An 18,067-nucleotide genomic window follows, 5' to 3' on the forward strand; every position below is an offset into this window, starting at 1 on the left:
TCATCCCATTTGCCCTCAGCCCCAATAATCGCCACGCCACCTTGGACAAATGTTCGGCACAACATTGTGGCCCGAAGGGCCTGTTCTGTGTTGTATTTTTCTATGTTCTGTGTTCTATGTGACTTGTTGACAACAGTTCACATGTATTTATAAGAAGGACTGAGAATTGTATAAAGCTATATTTATATTCATTTACTAAGTGACTGCGAACACAATACCAATAGCAAGATTTCTGCATTAAGCATGATCACACACGTGGTGACCTGACACTTGAACTACAAGCTTTTTATGATGTCCTCAGAAACTTGAATCTGAAACTTCTAATTGTGATGAATGAAATAAATTGTTATAATTTATATTTGTTGTAGTAATGTTATTCAACAATGAGTTTAAGATGCGCACAGACAGTATGTCTGCTAAAGCTGTGATTAAGGGGTCGTAAAGTGACGTAATCCGTGATTTTACAGCGGGAGTGTTCTGCTGATAGATTTGAGAAGCATTTACATTTGCCTCCTTACAGATAAGGGGATATTGTTTTGGTATGGAGGTCCCTGAGGTGTAGATAATTTATGACAGATATTGTAGTTGGTCCTGGCTAACCTGGCCATGGGACATCTTCTGGGAGGAGACAGTAGAATGCCTTATGGAGAGATAGAACATAGAACATACAGTGCAGAAGGAGGCCATTCGGCCCATCGAGTCTGCACTGACCCATTTAAGCCCTCACTTCCACACTATCCCCGTAACCCAATAACCCCATCTCACATTTTTTGGTCATTAAGGGCAATTTATCGTGGCCAATCCACCTAACCTGCACATCTTTGGACTGTGGGAGGAAACTGGAGCACCCAGAGGAAATCCACACAGACACGGGGAGAACGTGCAAACTCTGCACAGACAGTGACCCAGCGGGGAATCGTACCTGGGACCCTGGCGCTGTGCAGCCACAGTGCTATCCACTTGTTCTGCTCTATCGTGTAATTAAGGGGAGGAGCCAAGTATGTCTGTAATTTCAGTTTGCCATAGAATTTGAAGTTGAACAGAAGTGTTTTGAGTTGGCTCCTGTAGGATTCTCTCCAAGGTCTTGGCACAGGGAAAAGAAAGTAAACGTGATTGTTAACTTTATAAGTTATCTTTGAATATATTGGTTTGCTTAATTGGAATATATATGTAGATGCAAGTTTAGGGAATAAGTTAAAGTTTTTCCTTTTATTTAAGAACTCATTTAACTGTTAACTGTAGAGCTAATACTTGTTGCTGATGTGATTGATTTTGTATTTAACTTAAAGTTTGTTTTAACACAAAAGATACCTATTGGTCAGCAATATCACTCTATGGTGCAGTCATCTTTCTCAGTTTTAAAAATTGCAAATAGTTGGGTTCCCACTAAGATCCTAACATAATACTTGCTATTAATTTCACCCTGGTAAGTCTGTTTTTAACTACCTTTATCCAAGAATACTTTGCACTTAATTGGTGCCTTTTAAACATCAGAAGATATTTCGATGGCAAGAGTGGAAATTGAGCAAGAGTTAAGTGAATGAAGGTAGGATCGATGAGATAAATATTATGGGTTTTGATTACATGGAGCTCGGTGATGGTGTGCAGCAAGAGAAATGCACAAGTTGGAATAGGCCATCTGAAACTTATATCTTGGTGGTGAGAGAGGAGAAGAGAATCATAATTTGAAGAGGTGCAGTCTGTGATGTAGAGTTTCAGAGATTCCATAGTTCATTTGGAGAAAAACTATTACTACATGAGTAAATTAGGATGATCATTTTGAAATATAAACACTGGGTAATGAGGAACCAGTGGAAGGTGTGATGGGCACCTGTGATGGATGAGTGGGTCTTTGTATATACAGTATGTGGATGGCAAGAGTTTTGGATGAATACCAGTTTGTATGGGATGCTATCAGAGAAGCTGTTTGAGAGAGACCAAGCCAATTTCATCAGAAGTAAATGTGTTTTCCTGCACTGATGGGACTTGTTGGTGATCAGAGTTGTACTTCCACATGAGGCAGTGAAGTTCCTGCTGATGTTTATCTTCCAGTGGCTACCAGATAAAATAGCTTTGAAGGTTGGAAACAGCTCTCATAGTCTTGACTTGCAGGAGGTGTTGAACTTCCTTCAATTTAATTGATCTTTTATTTAAGGACACCCTACACAAATGCTGACCGTAAGCGTTCGAGTTCACGTTTCATATCAAATTCAAAGTCTAAAGAAAACAAACATTCAACAAGATTGAAAAGCTAACAAAATAATGGCAGTAGGAATGGCTATCTCTGAACTTGACAAGTCCTTTAGTATTTTGTACCTTTTGAGAAGGTTTCTAAGATGTGTTATGTGCCCCAAACCTTAATGTTTAAAACACACATACTTTAAATATTTTCCAGAATGTTATTGACTTCATCCCCTGCATGTCTGATCTTCTATGTGCTTGTTAATTCAATTTTTAAGATGCCTTACGCTGTTTTTGTAATTTCGGGAAGCCCTGTACAACTGAAGAAGCTTGTTCTGAACAAACATGCAATCTGTTGTACTTGGGCTTGAGTGTTTCAGTTTTTCAGTGTGGTCAGCAATTGCTGATGACTCGAATGATGTTGTGCTGTCAAATTATGGTGTCAGCCATGATCTTGTATACGAGAATACAGAGAATAACCGAATTAGTTTTCCTGATTATTTAGCAAGTCATGTATGTACAGATCTTTTCTATGCAATGCCTACCTCACTGTCAAGATGTGGGAGATATTCGGAACTTGGTCCAGAAATGGGGGTCCAAGGTGTAGCAATTTAAGGGTTAAACAGACTGATGGAAAATAGCATTAGCCCGGACTGAAAGGAGATGGCCACACCTGGCTGAGTTGCATTGTTCCATTTAGACTTAAACTCGTTGGGGAATGCATAGGGTGATTCACCCAAGATCCAATATCATTCAGGACATCCTATTACATAATCTGATGGCCCATTTGTCCATTGCACACGAATGGCATTGTGTACACAGGAGTGGGAAATCAAACAGCCCAATTACAGTTGCTAAGTTCCAGTCTGGAAATTCCAGAGGAAGATCTTTATCTATTTTAACACTTTGCATAAAAATACAGTTGCCTTTACCTATCGTTTTAAATGGAACGAGAGCTGTATTTTCATGCAAAGTGTTAGAATAGAATTAGAGACCCCCTAGATGAGGAGAAAGTGCAAACTCCACACAGACAGTAAGCCTAAGCTAAATTGAACTCGGGGGACCCTGGAGCTCTGAGGCAGCAGTGCTAACCACTGTGCCACCGTGCTGCCCCAAGTGCTATTTGATGGGAATTAGTGAACTAGTGTTCAGGTTAAGACATTACATGTTAGTGGTAGAGTTGATGTAAAAGTTTAAATATTGTTTTCTTTGATTCTTTATAAAATATCCAAGCCCTATTTCTTTTATTATCACTCACGGAATGAATCAATCTTTCTGCACAGTCTTAAAACTTAAAATCATCACGCGCCTGCTCAGTATCTGAGCCATTGTTGGGGAGTGACCAGGTGTCCGTAACATTAACCATTGTTCAACGAATAAAGAATTACACAGATTAAAATTAAATTGGTCCGTTCTGAAGCTGTTTGCATGCTACATTTAGAATTTTATCATAAAATGCAGAGTTAGTGTTGTATAGTTTGGTCTTATTATTGTATTAAATTATTCCCAGTTGGCTAAAGGAACATGGGCATTTTGCATCTGCATTAGTAAATAATGCAGTCACCTCAAATTAGATAACCTATGAATGATTGCAACAAAAATAGTGCAGTTCAATGTTCAGTTTGTGGCCAGCATCCAACAAAGGCCAGTATTATTGAGCGATTGACATTGAGGGAAGACCATCATAATTGCACTGTCAAGGCGGCATGGTGGCACAGTGGTTAGCATTTCTGCCTCATGGCGTTGAGGACCTGGGTTTGACCCTGGCCCTGGGTCACTGTCCGTGTGGAGTTTTCACATTCTCCCCATCTCTGAGTGGGTATCACCGTCACATGTCAAAGATCATAGAATCATAGAGTCACCACAGTGCAGAAGGAGGCTATTCGGCCCATCGAGTCTGCACCGATCCTTGGAAAGGGCACCCCATTTAAGGCTATGCCTCCACCCAATCACCGTAACCCAGTAACCCTACCTAACCTTTTGGACACTAAGAGGCAATTTAGCATGACCAATCTACCTAACCTGCACATCAATGGACCGAAACCCATGCAGACACTGGGAGGAAGTGCAAACTTCATACAGACAGTCACCCGAGGCCGGAATTGAACCTGGGTCCTTGGAGCGGTGGGGCAACAGTGCTGATCACTGTGCCACCATGCTGCCCCGAAATGTGCGGGATAGGTGGATTGGCCCTTAATTGGGAAAATTGAAAAAAAAAAAAAAATTCCACTGCCATTCTTGTTTTGGCTTGGAGTTCTGTTTCTGACTTTCTAGAAATTAGGAATGGAAAACTGCATGAACTTTGGAGTGTCCGAATCCTAGATCCAACCGTAAGTTTTAAAAAAAACAAGAGCATTTGATTTGCAGTGTAAGAATTTAAAACTGCAGACAATCATGTGGGGTAGTACAATGTACTTGTTCCTCCCACAAGTCCCGGAAGACGTGCTGTTAGGTAATTTGAACATTCTGAATTCACCCTCCGTGTACACGAACAGGTGCTGGAATGCAGAATGTGGCGACTAGGGGCTTTTCACAGTAACTTCATTGCAGTGAAAATGTAAACCTACTTGTGACAATAAAGATTATTATAAGCCAAAATGTAGGGCACGCTCAGCTCCACGGGCGCAATGAGGGCATCTCGGGAGAGCCCCAAATCGGGCTCGGTGCTGGTCCGATCAGGAGTCACCTGACACGCTCTGCCCGGTGCGATCTGGATCACTCCTACCCTGTCTGTGATCCAGATAATTATATTTGCCGTTAGACATCGTATTCACCTGATATCCGGGAGTCAACGGCCGCGCATGCGAGACCTCAACCGGGTGCTGTTTGACACTGTTTGCACAAATGTGCAACCCCTTGGGTTGAAGGGGGGATGGAGGAGAAAGAGGGGGGATCACAGATTATTAGACACCCCTGGGTGGTTGGGGTAGTGCCAGGACTACCCCCTAGCATCTGGGCACCTTGGCATTGCCAACCTAGCACCTAGGCACTGTCAGGGTGCCTGGGTGGTCGTGCCAGGGGCATTTCAGGGTTCCAGGCTGGCAATGCCATGGTGCCAGGTTAACACTAGCAAGGGCTGGGCCCTGGAGTACCTTTCCCATTGGGGGGGGGGGGGGGGGGGGGGGGCTTTGAAGGGCCAAGAAAAAATGGGGGAGGTGGTGAAGGTCTAGAAATCTGGAGGTGCGCGAAAGGGGAGTGTAGAGAATGGGGCTGCCGTTCAAAATAGTGCCTTGATGAAAGGAGCCAGTCCTCGCCAGTGCAGGAAAAGAGCAGGAAAGGAGCCTAAGTGTGGCCTTGAAGGGGCAAAACACTCCGAGGTCCAAAAGAATGGCCAAGTGCAGGTGAATAGCGGGGTGAATAGCACTGTAGCTGCTGAGGAAGACCCTGCCAAACGCGTCCGAAAGCGGTCTTAGGTTTATTCCGCTGAATCGCTCTCGTAGTGTGTTTACTGGTCTTCTAAAATTTTTTTGAAGATTCCTGTTATCCCACAGTGAAAAGCCAAGTACAATTATGTATATGTTAAGGTCCAAATAAGATTCAGTTTTATGATACTTCTGAAATGATGGATGTTGTTTATATTACTGGGCATCACTAAACAGAGAAAGGTATCTGATGTAGTGCCAGCTCCTTGGTATTATGCCAGGTTCTCTTGAGTAACATCTCACAATGGAGATTGGCTGATGTTTAAAAATTGCTGAAGGGAGTACTCAGCTGTTGCATGAATCTGTTCCTAGCCTACTGGTTTTTCCTAATGGCTTTCTTTGCTATGTGAAATTGCTGACAGCACAGCTCGGAGAAAAATTTTGTTTACAGTTTAAAGGGACATTCAAAGGGCAACTCAATGGCTAATAAGCGGTGCCAATTGTTTCCCAAAAAAAGCTTCCTGTGGTAAGTCTGGGTTGTGCAGTTTGCAGTTCATTTGGTGTGTGAAGTGGAATGTATTATGCTCTGCTGACACTGGTTGAGGGCACTGCAATACAGGAGATGTATTTGATTTCTAATGGCAGTAGTGATTTCAAACTGTTGAGTCTTCTGGAGTTCTTGTTAATTATTTTAAAACACACCTTAAGGCTGGCGCAAAGGGGAACTGAAACCATACCAAGAAAAGGGAACATTTGAGTTAAGTAGCTAGCATTTGTCATGTTTATTTGTGATTTTAAAAACTCTTTGAAACTATATCTGTTGCTTTTGGCACCTTGCGACATCAATTTTGTTCCTTAAACATTGGAGTGAGGATGGCACAGTGGCTTAGTGGTTAGCACTACTGCCTCACAGCGCTGAGGACATGGGTTCAATCTCGGCCTCGGGTCACTGTCCGTGTGGAGTTTGCACATTCTCCCTGTATTTGCGCGGGTCTCGCCCCTACAACCCAAACTTGTGCAGGGTAGGTGGAGCCACACAAAATTGGCCCTTAATTGGAAAAAAATAATTCGGAACTGTAGATTTATAAATAAAAAATTAACATTGGAGTGAACAAGTTAGGGTCACGAAACCCAAAAGGATCTGGTTTGCCTCTAAAATTAATATTCCTGACTTCTCATCTTCAGAACCAAATCATAGGTTTGGTATTGTTCCGTTAATTTGTCAAATAACCATTATTGTATATAGAAGTCAATTGAGCATTAATCTTAATTTCCTGACTTATCATTCAAAGGGTTGAAAATGCCTGCACTAAATTGATCCAGGCTGCGCAGATGCTGAAAGACAATCCATATGCTGTACCTGCACGTGATTACCTCATTGATGGTTCCAGAGGTATTCTTTCTGGAACTTCAGACTTGCTGTTGACATTTGATGAAGCAGAGGTAATTTATTCATGAAAACTTGTTCCACTTCCCTTGGGCAAAATGTGAATGACTTTTGTTGTATCTATCTGTATGTTAGTATGCCACAGATTGATGTGCCATGTGTAACTTGTAAAAACAATAGATTCTTGCATTTTTAAAATACATTCCATTTACCCCCACCCCCAGGTCCGTAAAATTATCCGTGTCTGCAAAGGGATCTTGGAATATCTCACAGTCGCTGAAGTGGTTGAAACTATGGAGGATTTGGTGACTTACACTAAAAACTTAGGTCCAGGTTAGGAATTCCATATTCTTGAAGTTTAATTTCTAAAGCAACACTTGCAAATGCAACTACTCTTTTTTTTTATAAATGTTTTTTATTCAGTTTTCATGTTTTATATTGAACAAATTACAAATTGTTAGAGAGAGAAAAAAACACGCAAAAATTAACATATATATTTACAGGTAAGCATCTTCGTAATAATAACTGTGGCCTCCCCCTTTAGCCGGCATACATATTTTACATTCCCCAATATGGCCGAGGCACATGTTTATTGGCATTTATTTAGTTTGGTTTTGGGCCTTAGCTAGCCATCAAACCCCCATAACGAACCCGTAGCCCCCCCCCCCCCCCCCCCCCCCCCCCCCCCCCCCCCCCCCCGGGCTACCTTCCCCCAATTCCCGTCCATTTTCCCCTGATTCTTGGCCACCCGACTATTCTTCCTCTTGTACGTTGGCCACAAACAGGTCCCGGAATAGTTGTATGAATGGCTCCCACGTTCTGTGGAAGCCGTCGTCCGACCCTCGGATGGCGAATTTGATTTTCTCCATTTGGAGAGATTCCGAGAGGTCGGCCAGCCAGTCTGCAGCTCTGGGCGGTGCTGCTGACCGCCAGCCAAACAGGATTCTACGGCGGGCGATCAGGGAGGCAAAGGCAAGGGCGTTCGCCCTCCTCCCCAGGAATAGATCTGGCTGGTCTGAAACCCCGAAGACCGCCACTATCGGGCATGGCTCCACCCTCACCCCCACCACTTTGGACATAGCCTTGAAGAAGGCTGTCCAGTACTCCACAAGTCTGGGGCAAGACCAGAACATGTGGGCGTGGTTGGCCGAGCCTCTTTGGCACCGTTCACATCTGTCCTCCACCTCCAGGAAGAACCTACTCATACGGTTTCTCGTTAAGTGGGCTCTATGTACCACTTTTAGTTGCGTCAGGCTGAGCCTTGCGCACGTGGAGGTGAAGTTGACCCTATGCAGTGCTTCGCTCCAGAGTCCCCACCCTATCTCCATCCCAGGTCATCCTCCCATTTCCTTCTTGTTGCGTCCAGTGCGGTGTCGTCCCTTTCTACCAGTCGGTCATACATGTCTCTACAGTTCCCTTTCTCTAGGATACTTGCGTCCAGTAGGTCTTCCAGTAGTGTCTGTCGTGGCGGTTGTGGGTACGTCCTTGTCTCCTTTCGTAGGAAGATTTTGAGCTGCAGGTACCGTAGCTCGTTCCCCCCAGCTATCCGAAATTTCTCTGTCAGTTCGTCCAGTGTTGCGATCCTGTCGTCCGTGTATAGGTCCCTGACTGTCAGTGTCCCCCCGTCCTGCCTCCACCTTTTGAAGGTGGCGTCAGTCAGTGCTGGTTTGAACCTATGGTTGTTGCAGATGGGAGCCTTGTCCGACATTTTGTTCAGGCCAAATTGCTGCCGCAGTTGGTTCCAGGATTGGAGGGTGGCTGTCACCACTGGGCTGCTGGAGTGTTTTTTGGGTGGGGATGGGAGTGCTGCCGTGGCGAGGGCCCGGAGGGAGGTCCCCATGCAGGAGGCCTCCTCCGCACGCACCCACTCGGCTTCTGGCTCCTGGATCCATCCCCTTAAATGCAACTACTCTTAACCAAACTTTTCTAAGAGACATATTATTCTGAGGAGGTAAAGTGTAACTTTGGGCATGGAGTAAATGTTTTATTTTTTAAATTTAGAGTACCCAATTATTATTTTTTTTCCAATTAAGGGGCAATTTAGTGTGGCCAATCCACCTAACTTACACAACTTTGTGTTGTGGGGGTGAAACCCACGCAAACACGGGGAGAATGTGCAAACTCCAGATGTACAGTAACCCAAGGCCGGGATTCAAACCCGGGTCCTCAGTGCCGTGAGGCAGCAGAACTAACCACTGCACCGGGCATGGAGTAAATGTTAATGCTACAAACACTTAAACTTACTCCAGAAACTTCCACTAGATATGATTATCACCAGATGTACCAATGTGTACTATAGATGAACCTTCAGCAAGTATTATCTAACAACTGCATTAAGACATCTGCAATGTTGGAAATTCAATTACAGATTATGTATTTTAGCATGGCTAATGTTCTTAGTGTGTGCTTTGGATCACTTCATTTTTTGTATTGTAATTACAAAAGAACAACTAGTATAATATACGTATTCCTTTTATGTCTCCATATACTACTATTGTTTCTTCTCTTCCCTTCTTTAATGCTGCCTCCCATCCTGCCCCAATTAAGGAATGACTAAAATGGCTAAGATGATTGATGAAAGACAGCAGGAACTGACTCATCAAGAGCACAGGGTTATGCTGGTGAATTCCATGAACACAGTAAAAGAACTTCTTCCTGTACTCATTTCAGGTAAAAAAAAAAAATCAGTTTGAAAATAGCCAGACTCCTGGTGTTGTTTTTGAATTAGACTTTTGCACTGGAAGAGTTTCATCATATGAATAAATTATGGACATACTAATCAGTCATGACATTTTTATGCTCCCACCTTTTTTCGCTGCTAATCCACAATCATGATTTGGATCCATATTTGTATATCGTTGACTTATTACAATTTTAATTTAACACAGATAAACCTCTTGTTAGCATAAAATGTCGTAAGAATAATAAGTTATATTTGTCTGCCTTGATGGTATAACTACAATCCCTTTTTATTTCCACTCAGAATCGAGCCAAATTATATTCAAACATTGCACCTATTTGAATTTATTTTTGTGAAGGAGTGTTAATTTCATGTGGATAATCAATACTGTGTTGGGAATTGAAAAGCACTAAATTATACTGAAAACACTGCCTGGAATTTCGGATTTGCCATGTTGAATAAAATTTGTTCACTGAAAGTGCAGAGCTGAAAACAAACACCAAAGTGCTCAAATTACAGATCCGGTTCATATTTTAAGCAAGCACAATTGGTTAATGTTTGGATCGAGATTCCTTTGGAACATTCTGAAACATTAACTTTATTTTTCTCTCCTTTTACATGCTAATGACCTGCTGTGTCTTTCCATCATCATCTGCTGTAAATTATAGCTGTGTCGGCATCAACTGACAAAACCTGGTTAAGTCATAACTGAAATCAAAGCCATAATTAGTTACTGGGACAGAGAATATACACAAGTGGCTGGTTGTGGTAATTAAGTGTCACCGTTTTACATTTCATTTTGTAGCTATTAAGATTTTTGTGACTACAAAGCAGTTCAAAAGCCAAGGAGTGGAAGAAGCTCTAAAGAACCGTAACTTCACTGTGGAAAAGATGAGTACTGAAATCAATGAGATCATTCGTGTTTTGCAGCTAACATCCTGGGATGAAGATGCTTGGGCTAGTAAGGTATGTCTGAGAACCTTGGTAAATCATAATGCAAGTACTGTGGAAGAAATTATTTCAGTGGTGAAGCTTTAATTTACTTGTCTATTGAAGGGCAATAAAATACTTTTTTTTTAATGGGACAGTTATTGGTTGGTTCTGGTTATGTGTCCATGAGAGTGTCTGCAGTGTATGATCTATCTATGACATTTTTTGTTTCATTTTTCACTGTTTTCACTTCTTGAATCTTGATTTATCACTAAGACTGTTTTTATTTATTTAATTGGGCCACAGACAGTAGGTAGTTTCTGAACCGTACTTGTTTACTTGCTATGCTGAGATGAAGGAAAAATTGGGATTAAATTTCAGTCTTAAACTACAATAGAATACCAATTCATCATTTGATATTGGTTGAAGTAAAAGTGTCACTTGCACACTGATGTAAAATGGAATTATTTTGGCCTCTATCTCTGTGTGTGTCTCTCCACACATGTGCCTGTCTCAAGGCAACATGGTGTATACATTCTCATCTGATCTTAAAACAACTTTGTAAGATATTGTGCAAATATGAATTTGACAGATACCCAGATATACTGTTTTTTTATATTTTTGGTAAGTGTTATAAGTTACACAGCACAGAAAATCCTTGTTTGTAAATTAGCTGCTGTATTTTTGTGGTCATAACATTCTATATTTTAGAAGCTTTCTTTTGCACTCTTTTTCTTTGAGACCATTACAAGCATCTTATTTTTACTTCCTTGTTTCTTCTTCATCCTTCCTTGTAGAAGGTAAGCTCACTTTGTTTTTCTCTTTTTCTGCTGAAGCATGTCCTGAATGAATGCTGTTAGGTTACTGCCTTGGTGTGTGGTGCAGTTTGCTTCAAATAACTTATGGCTAGCACAGGCTGAACACTTCTTAAAATTCAACTTGTTGTTAGGTCACACGTTTGGAGCTTTTTAACCACAACAGTTTGAACATGCCTCTTAAAGCTTTTGAAACAGAGCAGACTAAAACATGGTCTTTAAAATTTCTTCAAATGAAAGTGGGATGGAGGGCGGCTGAAGAAGGAAGAAAGCTTGAACAGAATCTCCACTAGGATCAGGCATTATTTTAAAACGCATGAAAATTATTTTCAGTGCTTAATCAAATTTACATTTAACAAGAATTAGGTCCTCTGACTCATTGGTGAATGACAACCTGGCATGGTGTTGAACCATATTCGAACAGAAAGGTCTTAATTTTATGCTGGGCTTAATCTCAGCAAGAGTTGCTGTATAGGTGCTGTGATGTGGAGATGCCGGCGTTGGACTGGGGTGAGCACAGTAAGAAGTCTTACAACACCAGGTTAAAGTCCAACAGGTTTGTTTCAAACACGAGCTTTCGGAGCACGGCTCTTTCTTCAGGTGAATCCCCTGAAGAAAGAGCCGTGCTCCGAAAGCTCGTGTTTGAAACAAACCTGTTGGACTTTAACCTGGTGTTGTAAGACTTCTTACTGTATAGGTGCTGAAGTAACTTTATGCTCGGGTTAATCGAAGCAAGAGTTGTTATATCGATGTTGCAGTTAGTCTACGTGTCCTCAGGCTTCCCAAACTTGTGAAAAAATAGCGCAAGGTTCTTATTGTTGTCAAGTGGTAACTCTTGGAAATGTGCTTGTGTTGATGTAAGCTAAGAACAGCTGGGTATGGGTGTGGCACCTCCCACATTTGAAAACCCTGCTCATTCTCATGGGACAGGCCTGCATATAAAGAATGGTAATTTTGGTGTTTCAAGGATTGCTGATGCAAATAAAACTGTCTTTGTATGGTTCATATCTTAAAGAAAGGTGGTGAGGGAAGAATGTTTTGGGGTGGAGGAGAAGTAAACAAAATTAGACCACATAGTAAACAGATTAATATGTGTTAGCAGTATAGTGGAAGTTGAGTCATTGGGGCCTAATTACTCTTGTGTATCTGGTCAACATTATTCTACTTGTTCTTCATTATCATAGAATAATGGAATAAAACCGTACTGATTCAGGACATTTGGTGTATGCAATGTCAGCACTTTAGTTGAACTATCCAATTAGTCTCACCTCTTTTCTCTTTCCCCATAACCATGCAAATTTCCCCACTTCAAATACTTATCAAATTCCTTTTTGGGTATTATTCAATCTGCTTACACCATCTTTTCTAGCAATGTAGTCCAGATCATCATTAAGGGCTACATACTTTTTACCCTTGTGCCATCTTTTTTGACAGTTGCCGTAAATCTGTTTCTCTGTTTACCCTAGGATCCATTCTGTCCGATCAGGAGACTTTTCTACTCCGCAGGCTGCCCGGCTTTTAAGTACCTCCTTTACCTATTATTATCCCATGCATTTTTTTTACAATCTCCTCTTTCACTGTGACATTGATAGAATTTTCTTTAGTGACGGCAGCTGCGTAGTATCCTGTACTCCTTTAGTATCCCAGCCATGCCTGCTGCCTTCAGAAGAACGTCTCCTTTTTCAAAGCTTATTGGCCCAACCCTTCCTTTGACTATCCATTTATTATTTATCCGTACATGTTTAAGAGAATTGTTCTTTTGCCTCTAAGTATTAGGGAGCATAATTTGATGCATAATTTGACCCACTGATATGATTGTGCTTGATTTGATTTTTCTGTGGCTTCAGGACAATGTGCGATCTAACTGAAAATGTAGGTATCCATAAAAACAGAATGTTGGCAGAAGTGAATATACATAAAAGTCAACAACAGTGATAGAAACTGGAAACAAATGACTTTCTCTGAATGCTTCATTCACTGGTCATAGCAAATAGACTACATTAAACAGTTTATTACAGCATTGAAATACACAACCAATTAAAAACATGTAGCTCTTCTAGAGTTTAGTCAAACATTAGACCTTTTTTCTGTCGTGAAATAGAGCCCTCCCAAAACATAATTATTTAAAAACTTGTTATTGACACTTGAATTTGTGTGATTTCATTTTCTGATTTTACTGGATTTGTTTTTTGAAAACCAGTATGTGGATATGTTACAATCCCAGTTGATGTTATAACTGGGCACGAGGATCCCAGAAAGGAACCCGGGCTCAAAAAACTGTAACTTTAATTTTTTTAAATAAAACTTGGAAACGAGTCATACAGCCGCAAATTAGTTTTAACAACAAAAAAACTTATATTAAACATGGAAAAATTGGATTATAATGCAATACTCCTTTGTTCCGCCTTAGCTTAAGTGTACAAGGATTTAAAAATTAACATGGGTTACAAATTGCATCTTAAGCTACAGTGGTCTGATTAATATATAAAGTCCCTTTTAAGTACACAAGATGACTATGATAAGACACACTCCAATCTGACCCCAAGTGGATGTCTTGTGAATTTCTTCTCAAACCCTCCCCCAGATGATTCTTCTACCGTGTGCCACCTTGCCTCACTGAATGCTGACTTCCACACGAGTAAGTGATAGTGATTTCAAATTCCATTTTCAAAAGTGATATTTTCAAATCTTTTTTAAATTATGCTTTCCCTCCATTGCTTCCACTTTCAGGTTTTACACCTCTCCCTTCAGATTTAAAATAAATAACTAATAAATAAATAACCTTTTATTGTCACAAGTAGGCTTACATTAACACTGCAATGAAGTTACTGTGAAAAGCCTTTATCTTCAAGGCTTAGACACAAACTCTAAGGTCCAGTCACCAATTTCCACAGTTATTTGAAATAATGTTTCCCAAACTACAGTAATTTCTCACAAACCTCAGCCCCAAGTGCAGATATCTTTTTGGCCTCTCAGGATCCAGTGCTTTTTCAACTTTACTGAACAGTTCTATTTCCCAGTTGCCTCCGTTCCTTTAACTCCAGACTTGGAAACGTCTCTTAATTTCTCTAGTTTATTTAACTAGCTGGACTTTAGGTTTCCAGCATCTGTTCTCTTAGCCATTACTCCATAGTTTGGCTTTCCTTCCAGCAAGGCTGAGAGAGATGTTCCTCTTTAGCCTTCTAACACCAACTGCTTCCAGCAGAGCTGTGGGAGGTGATTTCTATCTCACTATCTATCTCCAAATGCAATCAAATTAGCTAAACTAAGGTCCCAGTTACTAAGCAACCACTGCCGGTTTATTTACTCTGCATGCCATAGTCCCCTCCAAGCACAACAGAATCACTGCTGGAATTGAAACCAACCCTCACACATACAAATACCATTACCAGCATGAATCTAACTATAAATTTGACTCTTCTGGGCACAGAAATATTAAATTAATTTAAACGATACCTTGTATCCTATTTTAAAATAAATTTAGAGTCATTGTTTCCTTGTTTCCAATTATTGTTTCCAAAAATTGTTTCCAATTAAGGGGCAATTTAGTGTGGCCAATCCACCTACCTTGCGGGTTGTGGGTTGTGGGGGCGAAACCCACGGAAACATGGGAGAATGTGCAAACTCCACACGGACAGTGACCCAGAGCCATGAACGAACCTGGGACCATGGTGCCGTGAGGCAGCAATGCTAACCACTGTGCCACCGGGGGGGGGGGGGGGGGGGGGGGGGGGGGGGAGAGGGGGGGAAACAGCCAGAGGTCATGGTCCATGTTGGAACCTAATGACTTGGGTAGGAAGGGAGATGAGTTCCTAAAAGTGAGCGAGGAAGGAGGCAGGACCTCCTAAAGCAGTAATCTCAGGATTACTTCTCATCCCATGTCCTGTTGAGCAGGGAAATAGGAGAATTGAGCAATTAAAAATGTGACTCGAGAATCGCTATAGGACGTAGAGCATCATATTTCTGAAGCATTGGGACTGGTGCCCACATTTGCTGACGACACCAAACTGGGTGGGAATGTAAGTTATGAGGAGGATGCAAGGAGGCATCAAAAAAACTTGGACAAGCTACGTGAATGGGCAAGAACAAGGCAGATGGAATATAATGTGAGTAAGTGTGAAGTTATTCACTTCAGGAAGGCAGAATATTTCTTAAATGACGAGACGCTGGGAAGTGTGGGTGACCAGAGGGACCTGGGATTCCTTGTTTTTGAGTCATTAAAAGTTACCATGCAGTTGCAGCAGGAATTATGAAGGCAAATGGTATATTGGACCGTGTAATGAACTCTAATTGGCTTTATTGGTTGGCCAATTGGAGTATGAGCTCCCTCAATGATAGCTCATTGAGGGGGCCCATATAATCACCTGTGTAGGCTTTGTGAGCCAGTCTTAAGTTGACTGGACTGCTAGCAGCACTGTTTGTAGCTGCTCCTATAATATCGTTATTGTAAATAATTATTGGTGTGGTGACGGAACTCCTGCCTCCCGTGGATTACTACAGACCTCATTAGCAGGGGATTTATGTATAGGAGTAAAGCTGTCTTACTGAAATTTTATAGAGCCTTGGTGAGACCTCATATGGAGTATTGTGTATAGTTTTGGGTCCTTTGTCTAAGGAGGGATATATTTGCCAGAGAGGAGGTGCAATGAAGGTTCAGTAGATCAATCCCTAAGGTGGCAGGATTGTTTTATGAGGTGGGATTAGAGAGGCTGGATCTATATTCCGTAGAGTTTAGAAGAGTTTAGGTAATTTGGTCATTCTGAATTCTCTCTCCGTGTAGCTGAACAGGTGCAGGAATGTGGCGACTAGGGGCCTTTCACAGTAACTTAATTGCAGTGTTAATGTAAGCCGACTTGTGATAATAAAGGTTATTATTATTCCTAAGAATAAGGGGTTACCTCATTGAAATTGTAAAAATTCTTACAGGGCATGGCAGGGTGGATGTACGTAAGATGCTTCCCCTGACTGGTGAGTCTAAAAACAGGGGAAACAATCTGAGGATAAGGGAAAGGCCATTTAAGACTGAGATGAGGAGGAATTTCTTCACTTGAGAGAGTTGTGAAGCTGGAGGGCTGTGGGCTGATTCTCTGCCTACCTCAAAAAACAAATTGCTGCACAATGATATGCTCATGCATTAAACATTTACACAAAATTTATTGCGTACCAAGGTATTTGGAGCACTCGTGTAGAAAGCACTTTAAATATCCTCTACTTGCAAATAATCAAAAGGTGGAGCAAGCAAATTCAGTGGTAACTTTCAAAAGGGAATTGGATAAATATTTAAAGGGAACTTACAATCCTATTTACAGGAACATTTTCAGGGCCTTGGAAAAAGAACAAGGGTGTGGTACTGATTGTGTAGTTAATTCAAGGAGCTGGCACAGGTAAGTGGGCTGAATAGCCTCTCTTTGTGCTGTATGATTCCATTTTTCAGTGCCTGAAGTATTAAAACAAATGCGATGGTGTCATTTTTAGGCAAGAGTACCCAATTATTATTTTTTTTCAACGAAGGGGCAATTTAGCTAGCGTGGTCAATTCACCTACTCTGCACATCTTTTGGTTGTGGAGGTGAGACCCACGCAGACAAGGGGAGAATGTGCAAACTTCACACGGACAGTGACCCAGGGCCAGGATCGAACCCGGGTGAGGCAGCAGTGCTAACCACTGCACCACCGACCTGCCCGAGCAATTTCTGTTCTATCTGTCAATTGTCTTCATGGAGCTTAAACTTCCAATTAATGTTTGGATTTTGCTGAAGTTAACTAAAAATAAATTTTCATTTGACATAATGCAAAGGAAAGTTACTGAAGTTCAAAATGTAATGGAAATAATTAATCCTTTTTAATAAGCATTAGATAAAACAAAATATAATTTTCATAAGCTCAAGCTCTGCCCCTCCAGCTCTGAGGAATGCCAGCTGCAGCTCTATACTTGCTGTTAATGCCCTTTACTGCACATTAGGTACAGTGTAAAGGTGGTGTTGGCTTCTACTTTGTAAAATAACGTTTTGGTCATTTTTTTGAAACTCTGAGGCAGTTGCAATTTGATCTCTTTACATTGTTCAGAAAGTGCACTGAATTGCATTAAGTTGTATTTCTGGGAAGAGATCAAAATGTTCTTGTCCCACCTATTATTCCACACACAGCCTTTTAATACATGGGACTCCTTATGTATCTTTTTATGGTCTTTTGGAGATTATCATTTTCCCCTTTCTTGAAACTTTCAAATTAGATTATTTTTTATTTTAAAAAAACCTTTTCAATTATCAATCTGAGAATTTATTAACCATTTCAACTATGAAAAACGTAGCTCTGCACAAACTTTAGATTTTGTGACTCGCACATTAATATTGGTCAGGTATTTTGATGTCCGTTAATCAGCATGCCCCTCCTGCATAATTTATGTTACAATAAAATAATGCTAAAATTTGGGAAAAATGAATTAGTCATAGTGGGTGGGATTTAAAATTGTTTTTTGTGTATGTGGCAATTGGCATCCTGATTGCAAGTGATTCTTTGTTTCAAGAATTCTGCATTTCCATGAATTTTTAACATTAAAACTATGAAATGTCTCCGGATTTGCCACCACTATTTCCTACCGAGGGTATTGTACTTGGCATTGACCACTGGTCCCAGTCATTCCTGCCCCATTCTTGTTGAGCAGCACGGTAGCACAAGTGGATAGCAATGTGGCTTCACAGCGCCAGGGTCCC

General features: G+C 41.2%; 1 protein-coding gene across 5 annotated transcripts in view; it reads left to right on the plus strand.

The window, feature by feature from the left end:
- LOC119956225 (vinculin) overlaps positions 1-18,067 on the plus strand; it is a 134,854-nt gene that overhangs the window by 64,500 nt on the left and 52,287 nt on the right. For 3 of the 5 annotated variants that reach the window (XM_038783259.1, XM_038783255.1, XM_038783257.1), the window contains exons 3-7: positions 6,836-6,986; positions 7,155-7,263; positions 9,478-9,600; positions 10,416-10,576; positions 11,338-11,340. In XM_038783259.1, coding sequence (XP_038639187.1) covers positions 6,836-6,986; positions 7,155-7,263; positions 9,478-9,600; positions 10,416-10,576; positions 11,338-11,340 — 547 coding nt within the window. The remainder of the gene's footprint in view (positions 1-6,835; positions 6,987-7,154; positions 7,264-9,477; positions 9,601-10,415; positions 10,577-11,337; positions 11,341-18,067) is intronic. The other 2 variants (XM_038783256.1, XM_038783258.1) reach the window with 1 other exon arrangement.

This window comes from Scyliorhinus canicula, chromosome 22 (assembly GCF_902713615.1).
Source record: "Scyliorhinus canicula chromosome 22, sScyCan1.1, whole genome shotgun sequence".
NCBI classification, from domain to species: Eukaryota; Metazoa; Chordata; class Chondrichthyes; order Carcharhiniformes; family Scyliorhinidae; genus Scyliorhinus; species Scyliorhinus canicula.